The sequence below is a fragment of the Folsomia candida genome, unplaced genomic scaffold (genome assembly GCF_002217175.1).
Source record: "Folsomia candida strain VU population unplaced genomic scaffold, ASM221717v1 Fcan01_Sc006, whole genome shotgun sequence".
In the NCBI taxonomy this organism is placed as follows: Eukaryota; Metazoa; Arthropoda; class Collembola; order Entomobryomorpha; family Isotomidae; genus Folsomia; species Folsomia candida.
This window is the reverse complement of record NW_019091198.1, coordinates 9330610-9349643: the sequence shown is the minus strand read 5'-3', so window position 1 is coordinate 9349643 and position 19034 is coordinate 9330610. Positions and strand designations below refer to the sequence as shown.

Genomic DNA, 19034 nt, shown 5'->3' with positions numbered 1-19034 from the left:
CCCAATTTCATTCATTTCTATGCATGATCTCCTATTTGGCCAATTACAGGTATCATACCATAGTGCTAATGAGGAGCAAACTTTGTAATTTAATTTCCAAATCAACCCTTCAGTATTGTGAAACTGTGTAAAATTAAGAATGCATAGGACACGCCAAGCCATGTGTCATATTTAGCTTTCTTCTTCGTCTTCCTCTAAATCCGCAGTCATCATCTCTGACTCTGGCTGGATGGAAGCATCAACTGGACGAAGTAAGTTGGTTCATTTCTTGTCGTAGCTTAAAAACAACTATAATGTAGAAATTGTATTGTTATACATTGGACTTTCGTGTTTATTGATTAATTTTTCAAATAAGTAGAAGGAACCAAACAGGATCAGGAAGATGATGCTGAACAACTCCTTCCCTCTCGACATCACTTTTGAGTCGTTCGTTCTGGTTAATCTACACGCCAGAAAATTAGTAATATTCTCCAAGAGAATACACATCTGGGAGCTGGTCCCATTCTCTCGCGGCTGCTGCTTTCTCTCCCACGGGATTATTTAATACTCTCGTCGGAGATTAGGAAATTGATAAGGCAATTAATAACTTGCTACCAATCAATGTTCTACAGCAACTACAGGACAGCTATTCAAAACATTGGAGAAAGTACGGTCCGTTTGGAATTGACCAAGATCTTAAATTGTGGGAATAGTGAGATTTTCGTCTCCTCTTGAATATATCATCTCTTCCCAACTCGGTGAAATATTGAAGGTAAGGAGTTTTACTTAATTTGTCATGAAGTATATTTAGCATTTTCAGAAAATAGATACTGATTCAGCTATATAGACAATTTTTATAGTCACATTTTTTTTGCTGTAACTGTATTTTTCACCAAAAGTTTTATACTACACCGGAAAGAAAACTGAAATATAATCTCAAAACGTTTTCCTGGGAATGGAAAACAATACATTGTTACCAATGTATTGTTTTCCATTCCATTACTTCTCCTGAGATTCTAAGTAACCGAATACAGGAAAAAGGACACTTTTCTAAAACAATGATACGGTGCACTCATACAGTGGGTTGTATTGAGTACTTGCACAAACGAGTTCATTATTTGTGATGATCAGAAGTTCATATTCTGCTTACAAAAATTCGTTATCCAACGAAACGACACATGCCAACAAGGCTTAAAATAAATGCAGATTAGGTGAATTTAGAAATATCAATAAATACATTTGAGAATGGGCATGCAAGTAATGGACTGCTTTCACTAGAGAAAGACGTCTTTCCGTGTCTTCTCAAGTTTCCATAAAACTGAAAATATTATTGTTTGCCGTAATGAAATTGTAGATGACGGTAAAAAAAACAAAACATGGCAGGTAAATAATGACAGGTGCCTTGTAGAAAACTGTAGGTTTTAAATAAGGGGCAGTATTTTTACTCTATTTACTCTATTACCTAGGATTAATGGACCTAGTCCTTTCCAATCGTGACCCTCCCTTTCCATGAAAGCAAGCATTGCTAAGCTTATTGTTAGTTACTGTGTGTCTTATCTATTGTGAGCCCATTGTTTTAAACATAATTTTTGTGAGATTCTCGACGACGTTGTTGACTCAAATTTGAGTATGTGGGTTGAAAATTTAGTTAGGAATATACCTATAAAGTTAGACACCATGATAAAACTTGATAGAAACATATTTAAATATCATGCACCAGTTGATCATGAAATGTCAAATGTGTCATGTGTGGGAAGAAAGCGATAGACATGAAAGAAAACCAGATTATATGTGTTTGTTTGATTGGAGCTTGTATTTATTCTGTCTCTTGATGGTCATTTCACCAATGGGTAACATTCCATTTGTTTTTCACATAGTGATTATTACGCTAATTGTAATATTTCAGAAGAATTGCTAGAAACTAAAAGAATGATGAAAACAATAATATTTCAAGAACCCATTTCTAAGAACCAAACGCATTCTTATCATAAACGCAAAGTGAGGAAATCTATTCCTAGATTGTCATATTACCGGTACTGTGCGTTCGTGGAAATTGTGAATTATAAATAATAATAATACATTTATCTGATTGAAATATATATCTGAACATGATTGTACTTGAACAACGAAAAAACCAGTGAAAGGGGCGAGAGAAAGACTCAAAATATTGGATGAAACGGCTATTAGGAAATGAACTTGACAACAAAGAGAGTGCATGTAAGCATCTACATGTATAATCATCACGATAAATAGGTACCATACTTTCGCAGGATTTCCGCCATATTGGAAATTTGTAATTAAAAAAAGTTATCACATTCTGCCCACCGTAGTCCAAGTGTAAGAGTACTTTGTTACATAATTGGTTAAACATGTCCAACAACTGACGTAGAATAATGGTTACCTCAGTACTGAAGTAATACGCTGTAATGTGCTGCACTGCAGAATACTAAACTTGTCGATTGTTATCTGACAAGTTACATGACGTAAATGTATTACACATACATACTTATTAATAATAATAGTATACTTAAACAAGGTTTAATGTTTAAGAACATTAAGATTCAAAGAGGAACTGTGGTATAACTCATCGTCTGGCTAGTAATTTGCAATAATTAACAGTATATAATGTTTGACCAAAAATACAAAACATATATATGTGTAAACGCTGTTGTTAAATTCAACACGAAAGTACATTAGGGATAAACGTATAATGGGAACTTATTATAAATAAATAAAAATTAAAAGAAAACTTGAAAAGCTCAGTCTACAAATGAAATCAGTTATTTGTATGTATGTTTTTTTGAGAAACGTAAACTTGAGTAGAGAAAATAGGCTCAGTGCCTATATAATGTAGTAACATACTTTTTTAAGACTTGCAACAATAAGTTCGAAATTAATAACAAACAAACAATAATGAATGTCGTTGTTGTTCAGCAAAATAACTTGCTGTACGTTCTTTTTCTTTGTTTTTGTTTCTAAACTGCGAGTCGGTACGGACCTTGCACCTTCAGATACTAAAAAAAGTATTTAAAAAAATATTTTTAGTCATTTCATTAATTCAGTGCCCAAGAGTGGTGGCTATAAATTTTGAGGAATCGGTACCTGAATTACCAAGGAAGGACCTCCTGCGATTACATCGCCCGGTATTTGGGTCAATGGACAGTTTTCAATACTCATTATTTGTAAGTTAGTACACAGTGCTAACTCAAACGGCAATGAGTGCAACGGATTATCATTCACATACAAGCTTTCCAAATTTTCCAGTGTTCCAATTTCTTCGGGTAGACTTGTAAGGTTATTCTCCCCGACGCTCAAATGAGTCAAGCTCATTAGATGGCTGTGAAAATTATAATTAAATCAATTAAGCCAAAAGAGTTAGAATAGGAAATCAAGCCATCAACATTTGCAAATGTAGTTGTGAGAATAGGATTATATAGAGCATGAGATCACGACACCAATGTAGGTATGTCCTATAGTGCTAGTAAATTATCTGACAATATGTAAATCTATTGTGTATGGACATGAAACATATGTCTATACATATATTTAGTACTTTGCAACCTTATTATAAAGTTGTAGTGCAAGAGAAAGTTGTGACTAGACTAAATGGCAAATGATGGTCTGTCATGCTGAATTTATATGCTATTGATATTGATTTATACCCAATGGCTCTCGGGAGACACGCGAGTTGATTTGATTGGAGAATCAACTTTTGCAAGTCTTTTAAAAATCCAATTTCATTAGGTAATGAGTCCAGTTTATTCTCTTCCAAGTCTAAAACCCGCAATTTCCTAACATTTCCGATACTAGCCGGCAATTTCTGAAAGTAAAATAAAGTCAGTCATTAAATTATTATTATAAATTATGGAATAATAATAATTTAAATTAATAGCTCGGCATACTTTCAAGTTATTGTTTGACATGATTAACACCTCCAAAGATTGCAGACACTGAATATCATCCGGAATTTTTGACAGTTGATTTGTTGCAAGATTTAACTCTACCATATTTGTCCATGTACCAATGTCTATGAAATAATTAGACTGGAGTTAGGATTGGATAGATCTCGGTAATTGAGTCTATGCATGTTATTATTATTACCAAGAGGCAGCGATGTCAATGAGTTTTCTTTCATATTGAGCTTTGTTAAATTTTTGGCTCTAGAAAAAATTCCGTAGGGAATTTTATCAATTTGATTGTGCTCCATGTTTATTGAATAAACATTAGTAAACTGGGCTGGGCCACCTGTAGCAAAACAAAGGAGAATGGTTCAAAATGTCAGAACATTGTATTCAAATCAAATCATTAGATGTTACCAGTAGGATAGGCCGAAAAAGAGTTCCTTGACAGAGTGATATTCGTCAGTTTGGTCAAGCTCGATAAAAGTCCTTCTGGTAACTGAGAAAAATGTGGCATGATATGAAATTCTAGTTATTTGAATCTTGCAATTTTTTTAAAAATTTTCATGCTAATACCTGAGAAATAGAATTCCCTTCCACGTTGAATTCATCCATGTTTGTGCAATTACTTAGTGCTTTTGGGACAGTTGACAGTCGATTGTATCTGTAAAATTGATGGACATTGATTAGCTATTTAAATTAACTAATGATGCAATAATGCTTTATTTTCTATATGTCAAACCTTAATCCGATTCTGGTGAGTGACTTCAAATTTCCCAAAGTATCTGGAATATCCATTAGTTCATTGTGCTGGAGATCGAGTGTAGAGAGCTGGATACATTTCCCAATTTCTTCTGGAAGGCTAACAAAAAAACATCACTGCATTATTATGGCCCTCTCAACTCAAGGTCATAGTGCAAGAGGGTACAGATTTTACAATTTTCTACTCTTTGATTTTACAAAATTTCAATTGCTGATTCTAGTTTTTAATTTTTAGACCCGATAACAAAAAATTATGATAAGAAGCAGAACCCGCTTGATAGCTTTCTCTTAACGTAGGGTCCGATGGCTCATCGCCATAATCGTCAAACTCATCACATTTTTAATCATTTCTCGGGACTGGGAATTTGTTTTAAAATTCTGGACGACAAATTTGTAGAGCTGGCTAATTTTTAAAAATATACACTCCAGATTTTGATGGTCATTGAAGGAGATCTCAATTTAAGGAGCCTTTAGAAAAATTAGAACTCATTGAAACTGGTTTAAAAAACTCACAGCCATTCTATTAATCAACTTGCTTACTACAAATTTGTCGTTCAGAATTTTATTAATAATCAGAGTTAAAGAGTGGAAAAGTGATGGTGAGTTTTAGAGATTCATCAGGTGTTGGAAACCATCATTTATTGCTTACTGTTCTAAATGATTATGAGAGATGTCCAACATGACAAGATTAACCAGGCTTCCAATTCCAGCAGGAAGTGACTTAATTTTATTTTCTCTGAGGCTTAGCATCTGTAGATTCTAATAATAATAAAACACACGTACATAAATAAACCAATTATTTGGAAATTTTATGGAAAACTGTATAATTTAGTTCGTACTGTCAAATTTCTGAGGTCATCACCAACAATACGGATTCTATTAAAACGTAAAAACAACGTGGTCAGGGATGTCATTTTGTACACGACTTCTGGAATCTGTGAAGAGCAATTACAACGATTACTAAATTTATCCTATTGAAAACATACTTTTTAATTTAAAATGAATTTGCCAACCTCGCTGAGCTTGTTATGCCTTAAATCAAGAACTTTAACATTTTTCAGATTTGCTAACGTATCAGGAAGACTTGTAAGCGAATTTTCGTTGAGTGCTGATTGGGAAAAAATCGAGTCAAATTATTAACAACCACATAACCACATTAAATCGGCCTTCATGTTTTTCATACCCAAAGTTTGTAGATTGACTAACGATCCCATTTCAACTGGTAGAGTAACCAACTTGTTACCATAAAGATAAAATTCGAGTAGGTGTGTCAGTTCTCGAACCGATGAAGGAATTTGAGTGATCTGCAAAATCAAAAGGATCCCATAAAGACATACAATCTTGCCCAATTAAATCAGTTCGAATTTATAACAGTTGAGTGCGCTTACACTTGATTTACTTAAATCTAGTCTATGTAGCTGTTCGTCTTTACACTTTGTAAATTCCTTTGCAACATCCAAGTCTGCTTGAATTGGTTTGTTCTTCTTCACAGTTGGTTTTGGTTTGTTTGATTCCGGGTGCTTAACAGTGACCATCTTGGGTCGCGCAGTCTCTGCCACTGCTAAAGACCCGGAAGACAATTTCTTTTCCTACAGAGAATATGCATGCATATGTACATTTATTCATTATATTATAATAATATTAATTCACTAATTTTACCTTCGCAGTTTCCTTCACCGGTGGCGCACTGGGAGCCGTCTGTTCCTTTTCTGAAGATGATTCCTGCAGGTCAAGACTAGATTCTGCATCCGGTGAGCCAGGACTAGGACTAACAGCACTGAAATCAAATCACAAAATACCACCTCATTAATAAATGTGTAGCCAAGCTTAATTCTAAGCAGCCCAGCAGCATATTGTTCGTTCTCATCGTATGGATAAGCAAAGTATTTCGCCATCCAAAGAATAAAACCAACCCTCCGGCATTTTCGCCGCGATAATCAGCCAACCTCTCTGCTGCAGCGTTGTTTTCCACGTGTTTGTTTTTGTGCTTCTTCATTGTACTCCCGTTCCTCCAGAATTTGATTAGTTTCTTCACTTTGTCAGCATTAAGTCACTCCTCCTAAAAGATGAACAACAGCCACGCCACAATTAACAATTATGAACTAGTGCACAATACAACTTGTGATATTCGACGAATATAATATTCCAACAAAGAAATAAACAATTCAGCAGTGGGACAACACTATATTAATTAATTATGCATAATGCATAATAGTGGTGGGTTTATAGTTTGGATAATATTGGTAAACAGAGCTGGCTGACTTGACTGGCAGGAAGTGGGCGAACCAAAATTTGACCAAGTCAACCATATCACGAAACCAACCCTATTCTCAGAAACTGTCTGTTGAAATTGTGACACCTGTGCTCATAAAAGAAACAAACATCAAACACTACTCCTCTATGGCACATCCACAATTTCAGCAACCAGCCCAAAAACAAAAACCTCCTTTCCGTCACATGTACATATGCACATATAAATATACCACTGAAATGGAAAACTTACCAAAAAACGCCTCCCGACAGGACTTTCACTGATGACTGATGTGAAGTTAGGAGAAAGTCTAGTCTTTTACTTATGCCTATAGAAGATCAGCAGTTGCAGTGTGGCAACATTTATGAGACTATTAACCCTAATTAGCCTACGGTACTATTCGATGGTCATCACTACCTACCTACACACTTACTTAATAGTTAATTGTGCTGTAAAAAGGAGATAAAAAGTGGAGGATGTAAACTCGTCGTCGTGTGCTGGATGTCTCAGTCTCAGTAGTGGAATCAGCCAGCCCACGCCAAGTAGATTGTGCAATGAGGTTGGTGTTGCAGTCGTGGATCTAGTTTGAATGCCTCTCTCTCCATAAACAACGCCAGGCAGACAGAGAAGAACACAGGACCAGCAGAAAGTAGGAGTAAGAAGAACAAGTAGATTTCTGCACACACAAAATAGTTTCCTTCTTCCAGCAAATGTAACATCACATCACGACGACTACAGACACTCCACTTCTGTGCTCGTATTATTACTTAACTTGTTCCAGCACTACACACAAACTTTTAGCAAGAGAGAGAGAGGCAGAGAGATACACACACATTCCAGACTTTGGGTGCGGAACCTTCACGGAAAGTGTGGCCGATAACGTGAAATTAAATGATGAGATGGTTACGGTCAGTTTGTGGGGGGTAGAAGTAGTCCCCTTGACGAGGGGGACGTGACCTCGGGAATGATGGACAGCCCGAAACACCCAGCCAAACATTAACTACTGCCAAAGTAGTGGGACATTGAGGATCGGATGCATATTAGAGAGGTCGGAAAGTCGGAAGGTTAGGTTACTGCTTGCATGCTCTTTCTGCCTACTATGTTGTAAATAAGGCAAATTATACAACTGGGAACTGGCGAAATCTGGGTCGAAAACTGCTCTCTCTTTTCTTTGTCTACCTCGTTATTCTCCGTTTATAAAGAAAATGTAATTTTGGAAAGCACTGGTGATTCCGAGAACATTTATGGACTAACAAATGACAAAGACATCAATGCAAAGAGAGAAAGTGAATTTTAATGAGAATTTTTGCCTTTTCTTCTCCTTTCTCCAAACTCCTAATGCCACGCAGGCAAGACTTGTTTTGCAGAATGGGCTGAAAATTGTATCCATTTGAAGGAGAAAAATAAGGAATGGCTAAAAAATGGGCAATCTTCTACCATTGTGTTGTTGAGTTACGTGTATGTACATACATAACATAACTACGTGGGACGAGAGGTCGATGATGAGAGGAGATAGGGAAGGTTTATCGCTCCATATTCCAGTCGAAATTCACATGATGAGACAAAAGAAGTGTATTAATAGCTAAATAAATAATAAGAATAATCGTAGTTGAACCCTCGTCTGACCTTTTTAAGTTATTTTGAGCGGATATTATGATTGCACATACGAGACAGCATCAAATTTTAAAATGTAAATACTAAATCAACTTGGATCGATCCGCTTAAAATTTGAAAGTTGAGTTGAAATAATGAAGATGAACTCCAACTGGCACGTTAGGTCACATATCATTGCACAGTTAGAGAAAGGCAGGCCGTGGGCGGGGGAGAAAGCAGGACGACGATGACGATGGTGGTTGGTTTGGCTGGGCTTCAACGCCTTTCTCTCTTTTTCCTGCTAACTAACTCCTGCCTCCACTTGAAAGTTGTCGAGTTTTTTTTTATTCTACGAGTGCTGATGAAAGCAGAAACTTTCTCCACACACCAGAACCACCACTACCAGAAGAACCACCACCACCACTATGGCTAGATCCGTTGAATCCCTGTTCGAAAAAATGGAAGCAATGATAACAACTTTCTCCTCTGTTGGGTTGATTTGGTTCATTGTGAATTGTGTAATGTAATAAGCACGGTTGGTGTTATCCTTCAAAGTAGTATAGCCTTAACTACTTAATATATTTACGAATGAGGGTTTGTAGTCTGACTAGAGTTGGAGAACTTTCTCCCAGAAATTCATACTTGATGCTTACAAAAGAGAACCACGACGACCAAACAAATTGCAAAGTCCATTTGAGTGAAACTACTTATATTGCAGGGTAAAAGGTCAGGGGGCTAGACGAGGTGGTGCTTATTAAGTTATAAAGTATGTAGGGTGAGCAGTAGTATATAGGAGTTTTTGAGCATATAGTGAATAGTAAGTTTAGCAACGAGGAGATCTCACTTTTTGAGACTAATATCTCCATTTTATATTCCGCATTACAAGACTTTTATTTTATTTACAGCTTTTCCATACACATTCACATTTACAAGATCCAAAATTTACGTGATCACCACGACCATTATCATCATCATCATCACCATCGCATGATACCAATTGCATACATTTTGTAAAAAAAAGATAGATATGGAGGATTTATAATATGCAATAGCGTCATTCATGTTTGACGAGAAGAACAACAAGAAGAGTAATTTTCTACGACTCTTTACTTTATCAGAAAGGCAGTTTTTTTCGTGAAAGTTTATTTTTCTGTATCATTATCATCCTTGGTCTGGGGTGGGACACGTGCACATCATCACCTCATCTTCTTCATCGTCATCATCTCACTTGTATCACGCTGCTTTCACCATTAGCAAAGTATGAAACTTGAGAAGGGAGTGTAGGCAGGTAGGCAGGAGTCGGTCGGCCGTAGCAACGAACAACATGTCCAACTTTACTTTCTCTCATCTGACCTCGCTGCTAATATAGGACCACAAAAGGCGACATCACCACACACACGCAGTCAACGCCTACTCATATAATAAATAAATAGCTGCAGACGTGGCAAAATAAGTCTTATTACCAGTAAAGTCCAACCCACTCATCATCACCTCATTTCCCATAAGAAATAAAGCTTTCACCATCACATCGGCTACCTGGCTACGGTCTATTTATAGGAAGTCGTGGTGGTAATATCCTTAATTAAAAAATAGGAAAATCTCTTCAAATTGTCATTTTTTTCGGAGTGGGAAGAGACACAATGCCAGAATTTCAGGTTGACATATTATTGCTTAGCATAATAATCATAGGAAGTTGCTTGTAAAGCTAATAACCATAGCTGATAGTAATGTAATAATTACTTGTATAATAGGGAATATTCTATACTCTGCACGCTTGGGTAAAATGTAATAATAAATGGAAGCTGCTCACAATCACTGGCGTCAATCAAATTCAAAACTGTAGTAGCTTTCGAGATTAATGGTCTAATCATGTTTTTTTGACGAACAAACAGAATGAAGTCGTCTCAGAAAGAGGACGAGGGGATGATTCACCACAAGCCTGATGACCTCCCACCCGGTGGTTGTCGAACTCTCACCGTAGTCTTAGCCTCCGCCGCTATAATTTCATAAATTTATATCCAATCAACATTAAAATATATTCATTATTTTTATAATAGATATCAAAAATGCAAATGTTTTTATTCAGTAATAAAAAGCTGTAAATAATTAACAAGTGCGTTTAGCATAATTAAGTGGCAAACAAAAATGCAATAATACAAAAAATTAGGACATGGATTGGTGACACACAGGAATTCTGGATTTTAGCTTCTATAGCTTTTTTAATACTAGCTGGATTGGGTTGGCACTCAATTCGTTGTGTTGTACTTTGAGAAAGTATAGGATTGTATTTTTTGAGAATCGCAGGCATTTCACCAAAGACCGGAAGAGAATCCTCCTGGTAGGAACATTAATATAGAAATAAAATATGAAATAAAATATTTATAATAGTGTCAGACTGTCAGAAACATGATTTAAGTAATACTATAAATGCAGTCGGAAAAATCTACTTGTGCATAATTTGAAATTCTTGCTCTGATTATTTAATAGTAGTAAATTACTAATGTTTTTAAATTACCAATATCGATTATTTTTAAACGAAAATGGATTTGATATATGCAATTTTTGTCAGAATGGCAAAATATTTCGAAGGAATTGGATTTAGGACTTTAGTTTCCTAATAGTAAATTCAAGAACTTCAAGGATCATGCACATTTTTGAATACGAGTTCCCAATGAGGATCTATTTAATTGACTCTTTTCAAATTCTATTGTTTAATTGAAGCATAGCTTATCCTTGGTAAGCCGTCTTTCTCTTTTAGTCATTTTTTTGTTCATCTCTTTCTGACTGTTCTCAATACTTTTTATAGATATCACGGGTTTGCATTAATAAATTAGTGACGCTAACCTGGTGGAGCCTTCACTCGGATGGTGGCTCGCTGAGGTTCAGCTTGTTCTTCAATTAGTTTCACTGCAGGGGCTGGCACCTCAATTTTTTCTATCTCTTCAATTTTAGCTGATTACAAATAATGGCAAAATAAAGTGTAAATGGGTGCACAGGCACAGCCAACAAAATAAATCAACAACACTGAAGCAAAATGTGCAACGCATTGCAGTAACGAACAAATAAATTAAATGAACTATTAATAAAGACTTACGCTCCTTGTCCAGTGTGGACTCTTGCATGTTACGCACCCCAGATGGAGACTTTACCATGATCTCTTCTACCGGAGTGGGAGGAGGAAGGCTCTGTACGGATTCCTTTCTTGCATTGTCATAAAACCCCCCACCACCAGAATTAGTCACTGGCTTTGGAGACTCGGATACATGAACATGTTCAACCCCGTTTTGTACTTTGCTCATCATCTCTCCGTCAGTTCCATCCCGAAGAACGGGCTTCAGTTTAGCAAGCTTCCTCTATTCATTGGGTAAGACAAAGAGAAGAAACACGAAATTGTTATTCTACTTTCACACCAATCACGATCATTCTTCTTAAATTAAATACGATTTTTTTGAAATTTCTAATATGAAATATACTATACAATTAAGTATCAGGTAGTTGTGTACCTGATCCGAATCTCTGATCAAATCATATACAAATGGAGCAAATGGTGGAGTTTGAACAAAGTTTCCAAACCCTTGCAGCACTTTCACCTGACCCTCATCGACACAAACACGCCCATTGCAGATGACATATTCAGGAACACCTACACAGAAGGATAATGATAAAAAATTAGTACCTTACTGTGCATGAAAGCTGCAGATACAATTTGTGCACTGGATATTGCTACGAAAATTCTTTTGAATCCATTTGTTATCCCTCACTAACCTACAGGAAAAAGCAAAACATTTACTCACCGAAACAAGTCATGCCTTCAAAAATGTTGTTGTCCGTGGCATGATGATGCGTCTTGGCCGAGATTGTCCTGGTCTTTCGTGGATCCCAAATTACGAGATCTGCATCAGATCCAGCCAACACTGCGCCCTGTATAATAATTTATATATGTTTTACTTGTTATCTATTACTTTGTGAGATTATGAGTATATTCTTACCTTCTGAGGGAAGACATTAAAAATTTTGGCTGCGTTTGTGCTAGTAACAGCAACAAATCGGGTTGGATCCATCCGACCTTCTTGAACTCCCTTCTGCCACACAACAGACATTCGATCTTCAACTCCGTTTACTCCACTTGGAATTTTTCGAAAATCGGTTGCTCCCAATTTCTTTTGTTCATGAGTAAACGTACAATTTTCAGATCCAACAACTTGCAAGTCATCCCTAAGAAAGAGTATTTTAGACAATTGAATAGGCTCCACATAATAGATTTGATTTGTTTTCGTAGAGATCAATCAAATTATTAATTACCGAGCCAAGAGATTCAAGAGATGTGCAGGTGTCTCTGGATCAGGTCGCAGTGGTGGATTAACAACGTGAGCCGCAGCATGACGCCATGAGGGATTTCTGTAGTTGGTTCCATCGGTTCCAACGCTGGCTGCGATCGCCTCCCCAAAGACAACACAACCTTGTTGACGTTTCTCAGCAATGATATCCCCTGCACTCTTGCTCATCACAGGGACGACGTACACGGGACAGTTGACTTGGCTCCCAAGAACACATGCCCGATGGGTCGCTTCCGTTTCAACTTCTTCAGGCCGGGACAATTCGTGTCCTTCAGGACCGGTGATGCCAGCAGCAATTATTTTCTTTGAATTCTGTAATTACACAAATTCAGAATATATGTACCTTTCTTGTTACTTATATTATGCATATGTAACTAACCTCTGCAATAATATCTCCGTTTTCAGCATGAATCAGTGCAAGCGCACCGAGTTTCTTACAAGTCTCCAGAGCAGCGTAAATTTCATTGTCTCTCAGCATTGATTCATCTTTATTGGACATGTAAATCTTGAACGAGTTGACGCCATGATCCCGAACCAAAACTTCCATCTCGCCTTTAACCTGGAATGACAAGGTACATATTAAGTCTTAGATTTGTAATACAACCATAAGTTTTCAATAGTTTAAATTTCTCACCTTCTCAGACCATGAGGTTAGAGCCACACGAACTGTATAGTCACAGCAGACCTGATTTTCCGCCCAAGTTCGCCATTTGCCATATGCATCCAAAAGAGATTCTCCTTTCTCAGGAACAACAGTATCAACTGCAAAGTAGAAATGCAAAAACCACTTGCAAAATTTTTCTTACATGACAGGATGATATAAAATACATTAAAGTTAGAAACATACAAATCATGGTAGTTCCTCCAGCCACGGCAGCTTTCGTTCCGGTGTAAAAATCATCAGCAGATTTTATTCCGATGCAAGGCATCTGGAAATGAGTGCTGACGTCGATACCCCCTGAAATATGATTACCATTCGTCCATTTATTAAAGGAATCAAGCGATATATTTATTTGCTTTAGGCATGCAACCAATAACTATCGACTCACCAGGCATGATATACTTTCCCCTCGCATCAATACTCCTTGTTCCACCAGGAATAATCAGATTTTTTCCAATTTCCCTGCGAAATAAAACACAATCAATCAATCAATCATCCAACCAAACAAAATAATCATACTTCGTTATGTCTTACTTGATACATCCGTCCTCAATAAAGACATCTCCATCCGTCATTCCATCAGCATTCACAATCTTACCAGATTTCAAAATCAACCGATTTTGAGAACTCTGAAATGAACATCGATTATTCATATATGAAAAACTATTTGATTAACAATGCAAAGCACAAACCTGGAGATGAATTGGGACCTTTTTGACCGGATTGGAACCACCAGATGCACCACGTTGGGACGACATATTTTCAAACTTTTTCAACAACTGTCAATTATAACCGTCAATGTTCCTAACCTGAAAACAAATAATATAAATTCAATTAGATGTATGTGGCTTAAGTTTCCTACTAACAGTTTTGCATAAAACTTCAACCATATTTCGAATTTGTGCTCGAAAACTAACCTCTTTCACCCAAATTAGTCAGTCAGAAATATAGTCAGAAATATAACCGGCGAGCGAGCGAGGAGACAATAAACTGTAGCTATTTACCGGCTTGCAACTGCCAAGAGAGGTGCAATCTTCCCACCCAAACCAACCACCAACAAAAGTCATGAATATACTTTATTCTCACAATTCCTCTGCTATTAGTCGTTGACCAGGTGCGCCTCTTTGTTACAAATTCAACGACTAAAACCAGAGGCCTAGCTATAAGATTATTGCGAGTCCATTGTCATTCTTATGCCAGCATCATCATTGCTATTCATCCTGTCCTGTCAAGTTCAAAAATATCATATTTGTGACATGACAGGCGCGTCTCTGTCAGATTACATAATAAGAAATGTCATTGTACTTTTAATGGACGTAGATACATATGTGCAGCTTATCTATTTGCACATTTCAGTGCAAATAAGTGCCGCATTTTCATGTTCATCTCTCTCTCTCTATTTCTCCCTTTCCTCTTAAAACCAGGGTGGTAGATAAGATAATAAACAAGTCCAAAAAACGAAGCCTTGTAAAAGACTAGTTTACATTGCATTAATTTGTTTATATGAGAGAGATCAGCCCATGTCGATGACAGATAGGACGAGATGCCGGCCAGTCAGTATACGTACGTACTAGTCTCCCTTTTCATGAATTATTCTTCCTTGATCATGCCAATTAAGTTAATATTATCCCACTAAATATTTTCACTTACCAAATTTCCTCCTCCTATATTTCACACCTTGTTGCAAATTGACGAGTACACAAACCTCAGATCTTCACCACTTCAAGAGAAGGCCTCTTATGTCTGCCTCTTATTAAGTCGATGTGAGAATGTTTGCTGGTTAGTCACCGCAACCGGAGACAGCAACAGTACTCATGCCGAAGGGTTGTGGAGAGGAAAATGCAGTAGAATAAGGTTCGGTTTTTCGAGAGAAATCACATCCACAAGAGTTCACCCAAGTTCAGAAGGAGCAGTGATATGCAGCATAATTGGAAACTCCCTCTTCAGACCGAACGAGGAGCAAGTCACCGAATTCGGTTTTCGGGAGAGAATGTGCATGAATGAAATGAGAAAAGGGAAAGCAGTACCGTTTTTCTACTTACCACTACAACGTCCTCCCCTCCGACAGTATGTTCGCCTCCTCGGTCTCACGTTACTATTTTCTGCTGAATGCTGCTACTCCTGCCTGCCACGAATACTAATTTAATGTCGAAATAATATGTGGAAGCACACGCTGGACGAGTATGGCACTGAAGCTATGTTGTAAATAGCATGTTATTATTATGAGACTGAATGCAAAAGTAGTTGATTTTTGATGATGAGATAATGAGTGATACGAATCTCGTCTCTCTGTGGATGGACGACCACTGTACTGCGGTTGGAAAGCGTCGTTGTTTATAATAAAGCATGTCCTGGCGACGGAATTATTGCTCTCCATTATTGTTCGTGTTGTGCTTATTGTGTTGTTTTTCTATTTTTTCCCCATATTTACTACTGCCGGTAGTATGTATGTGAAAGGTATAGTATGTTTTCACCACAAGCTCAATGTAAATTTTTTTTGACCGTGTGGCGGCCCCTTAAGAGATACAAGGTTGCGGTAAAGAGCATTAGGACCATTTCGAAAAATAAGGATAGGACAACGCGAGCCGTTTTTCGAAATTTTGAAAACTTTCTTAAATATCCACTAAAACGTGTTTTTGCGACAAAAATTACTAAATGTTATCGTGAATGAATTGGGTGCGAGATAGAGAGTTGAAGGAAATTGCAATTATATCCACAATTGATCTGGCTACAACATTAATTTGGCGATTTTTTCGAATTAAAGCCTTCCTGAGGCGCTAAAATTCAAAATGTCCAATTTTGGGTCACTTCATTGTAAACAGTGTACAGCCTAAGTGATTCAATTTTTTGAGCCAATCTCGACGTAATATTGTTCCTTAGATGTGCGAGGAGGTGCTTTACCTAATAAATTTTTGAAATTGGCGTAGGAGGAAGAGTAGTTGAATAATTCACAAAAATTGATTATTGCATCAAGTTAACCAAAAACAACGTCTCTTTATACCCCAGGGTGAGTGGGAATCAACAATAACACATCACTGTTATACTCCATTACTCTACCACCTGTGGTGGTTCTAAATATTATTTAAATTAACAGTTTTCGAAAAAAGTTTAAAAATGCCTACCAGAGCACAAAAAAAGCGAAAATACTTTAAGGATCGAAAGCGTGCCGCAACTTCCCATGACGACACTAACAAGCTACCGGATGTTAGTGCCACCGACGTCGAAATACGCCCTGAAAATTGTTTGGAGGATACACCGCAGCAAATTTTATTCAAGTGTAACATCAATCAAGCTGCAGACAGGAAATGTCGAATTTGTGACCGTACTTGGTATAATAAAGGCATTCGGTAAGTATTTTGAAATTATATTTAAACACAATAATCATTAACGATTTATTTATTTTTTGATAAATACTAACAATTATTTACACAGACCGCTTACTGTAACTCAAACAATGCATGACCTCCTTGCCGCCGTCCCCAACAAATATGATCCTCTAGTGAAGGTACATCTCCTACCATTAGTCTTGGAAATCATAGACTGTTGTTGGCGTTGTCATGATAATCTGAAGAAAGGAAAAGTGCCAGCTGCAGCTCTTCTTAACAACATGTTCGTACCAGCGTCGCCGGAAGTTATCATCAAATTATCTGATGTTGAGTCCAGATGTGTGAGTCGAGCCAAGGCATTTTTAAAAATTTACAAGCTGGGTCGAGGTAGGGGTCAATCAGCGTTGCGAGGGCAGGTCATTCACTTTGCCCAAAGTGTGGAGGAGGTACAAGAACAGCTAAGACTCGGACCAGACAACAATTACGGGACCATTATAGTAAAAGAACATGTTGGAAACTTTCCCCACTCCGCTACTTACCAGATTCGTCCACAGGGTCAGTGCTCAAATATTTACTCCAAGATGTTAACTAAATTCCCTACAAAAAAATTAATTGTAACAATATTTCACAGAACTTCGTGAGGCTCTAGAGTGGCTCTTGATCCATAACCCAGGCTACTCCAATGTCACAATCGACCAATTTAATGTGGATGGAATTAGGATTCTGGATGTCGTGGTTCAACAAGAGGAAGCTTGCTGTACCCCAAGTCCTGTTGCAAATATTAGACGCCGAGCACACCGAATACAGAATTCTTACGCCAACGTGGCAGGCAAACCGTGGATGTCGTCGTTGGAGTTGAGTTTCTGTCAAACTGCGTCAATCTTTGGGGACTCAGCTGGAAAGCAATGTACAGCAATTTGTGGTGTTGCAACGGCATATGCAGCAGTTAAACCACCAGAGAGCTGGACCATCTCAGACGGGGATCGAATTATGACGGAGGGCGACTTTTATTACAATCAATGTCGCAATAATCTAACGCGTAATATATTCTGCTTGCAAATTTAATTTTAATTGACAATAATTTAATTTAATAGCAAATTGTATTTTCCATCAGGTGCATCTCGTACCATTGCAAATGAAAATCATCTGGCCGCGGACGAAATTGTCGGAGATGTAAATAATTGTTACGGCAAAATTGTACGTATCGAACTAATCGATGGAGGTACTGTCATTTATGGAGCATTTGATAGGTTTATGCTGGAGGCCGAACCGGTAACAAATAATTCAGTTGCCACCGCAGTTTCTCAGTTCCTTACGGGTCCTTCAAATTACGGCCTGCTCACAGCTGGTAAATTATACCCTATAATATTCATAAGGTCACTAGTATTGATAATTACTTAATTTTCTATAGGGGCGTATACGATGGGACTCATCCGCAGTGGGGATTTCCTGTATTATTTCGACAGCCACGCTCGGAGCAAACAAGGTCATATATCATTAGCAAGATATCCCAAGGCCGTGGTGTTGAAAATCGATCGACGTCAACCAGTCGGTATCAACCACATCAGCTTTCTCGTCAACAAAAATTGTGTCGCTGGCCGTAATTCTTCAATCATCACAATAACTCCTCTCAATGTTACTGTTCTTGATGATGTTCCACACCATAATCTACCTGCCGAAGAACCAGCTCCAATAGTCGAGAATCTCGAGCCTCAAGAACCCGTGGAATTTGGCGAAGAAGCTCTGGAGGACTATGTTACATCCTGTAGACTTTATCGAGCCAAGATTCGAGTCCTTCACTCTCAATCGAACAGGCGCCCCACCTGTTCGTGTAAACGATGAAAATCACCTGGAAGAGAAATGCTTCATTAAATGTTTCCCTCATGGCCAATTTGGTTTGGATGAAGAGCGAGATCAACGTCTCCGTCTAACTACACACACATATTTCCAAACTAGAATTATGTCAGCTGATTCACGTTTTCATGGCAACGATTATCTATTCTATGCTCTGTCAAGATCTGAGGAATCAATTATCCAGTCCAAAATCAATATTTGTGGGAATATGCAATATCAAAGTGAGGATAACAACAACGCTCCGGCCGCTGAAAATTTGCATTTGTATATGAGCGCAATTCGTGGGTCCAGATCATATTGGAAGAAATACACTGGAGACATCATGGCAATGGTAACCCGACTTGGTCCCCCAACATTTTTCCTCACTGTTTC

At 37.6% G+C, this 19034-nt stretch overlaps 2 protein-coding genes across 6 annotated transcripts; both read right to left on the bottom strand.

Annotated features, from left to right (window-relative positions):
* Positions 1-1769: 1769 nt before the first annotated feature.
* Positions 1770-7512, bottom strand: LOC110850771 (leucine-rich repeat protein soc-2 homolog). Of its 2 annotated transcripts, none has more exons than XM_022098325.2 (16): positions 7144-7512; positions 6554-6699; positions 6300-6417; positions 6029-6229; positions 5824-5944; positions 5654-5748; positions 5480-5575; positions 5290-5399; positions 4621-4740; positions 4455-4542; positions 4296-4377; positions 4081-4224; positions 3882-4006; positions 3642-3799; positions 3082-3316; positions 1770-2993 (listed from the first exon to the last, which is right to left on the bottom strand). In XM_022098325.2, exons 2-16 carry the CDS (start codon positions 6634-6636, stop codon positions 2955-2957), a joined length of 1815 nt encoding a protein of 604 aa, XP_021954017.1. In that variant the 5' UTR covers positions 6637-6699; positions 7144-7512; the 3' UTR covers positions 1770-2954. The 2 variants fall into 2 exon arrangements, with proteins under 2 accessions (XP_021954017.1, XP_021954019.1); XM_022098327.2 differs by having other exon boundaries at positions 6587-6699.
* A 1833-nt stretch (positions 7513-9345) lies between these two features.
* On the bottom strand, positions 9346-15776 carry LOC110851048 (dihydropyrimidinase). 4 transcript variants are annotated; one of them, XM_035853274.1, is made up of 15 exons: positions 15525-15776; positions 15133-15423; positions 14175-14291; positions 14017-14111; positions 13871-13944; positions 13669-13779; positions 13456-13583; positions 13201-13380; positions 12787-13133; positions 12474-12699; positions 12279-12405; positions 11988-12127; positions 11579-11837; positions 11329-11436; positions 10539-10819 (listed from the first exon to the last, which is right to left on the bottom strand). In XM_035853274.1, the coding sequence occupies exons 3-15, from the start codon at positions 14238-14240 to the stop codon at positions 10794-10796; spliced, it is 1887 nt and encodes a 628-aa protein (XP_035709167.1). In that variant the 5' UTR covers positions 14241-14291; positions 15133-15423; positions 15525-15776; the 3' UTR covers positions 10539-10793. The 4 variants fall into 4 exon arrangements, with proteins under 4 accessions (XP_021954370.1, XP_035709167.1, XP_021954369.1 ...); XM_022098677.2 differs by lacking the exon at positions 15133-15423; XM_022098675.2 differs by lacking the exons at positions 15133-15423; positions 15525-15776 and adding an exon at positions 14400-14521.
* Positions 15777-19034: the final 3258 nt, after the last annotated feature.

Excerpts from the sequence above, each read along its gene's own strand:
- LOC110850771 (XM_022098325.2), bottom strand. The coding sequence starts at position 6,636 with ATGAAGAAGCACAAAAACAAACACGTGGAAAACAACGCTGCAGCAGAG. Across the intron at positions 6,418-6,553 it reads CGCGGCGAAAATGCCGGAGG|TGCTGTTAGTCCTAGTCCTG; the intron begins GTTGGTTTTATT and ends ATTTGATTTCAG. Across the intron at positions 6,230-6,299 it reads CGGTGAAGGAAACTGCGAAG|GAAAAGAAATTGTCTTCCGG; the intron begins GTAAAATTAGTG and ends TATTCTCTGTAG.
- LOC110851048 (XM_035853274.1), bottom strand. The coding sequence starts at position 14,240 with ATGTCGTCCCAACGTGGTGCATCTGGTGGTTCCAATCCGGTCAAAAAG. Across the intron at positions 14,112-14,174 it reads AGGTCCCAATTCATCTCCAG|AGTTCTCAAAATCGGTTGAT; the intron begins GTTTGTGCTTTG and ends TGTTCATTTCAG. Across the intron at positions 10,820-11,328 it reads CCGAGTGAAGGCTCCACCAG|GAGGATTCTCTTCCGGTCTT; the intron begins GTTAGCGTCACT and ends TGTTCCTACCAG.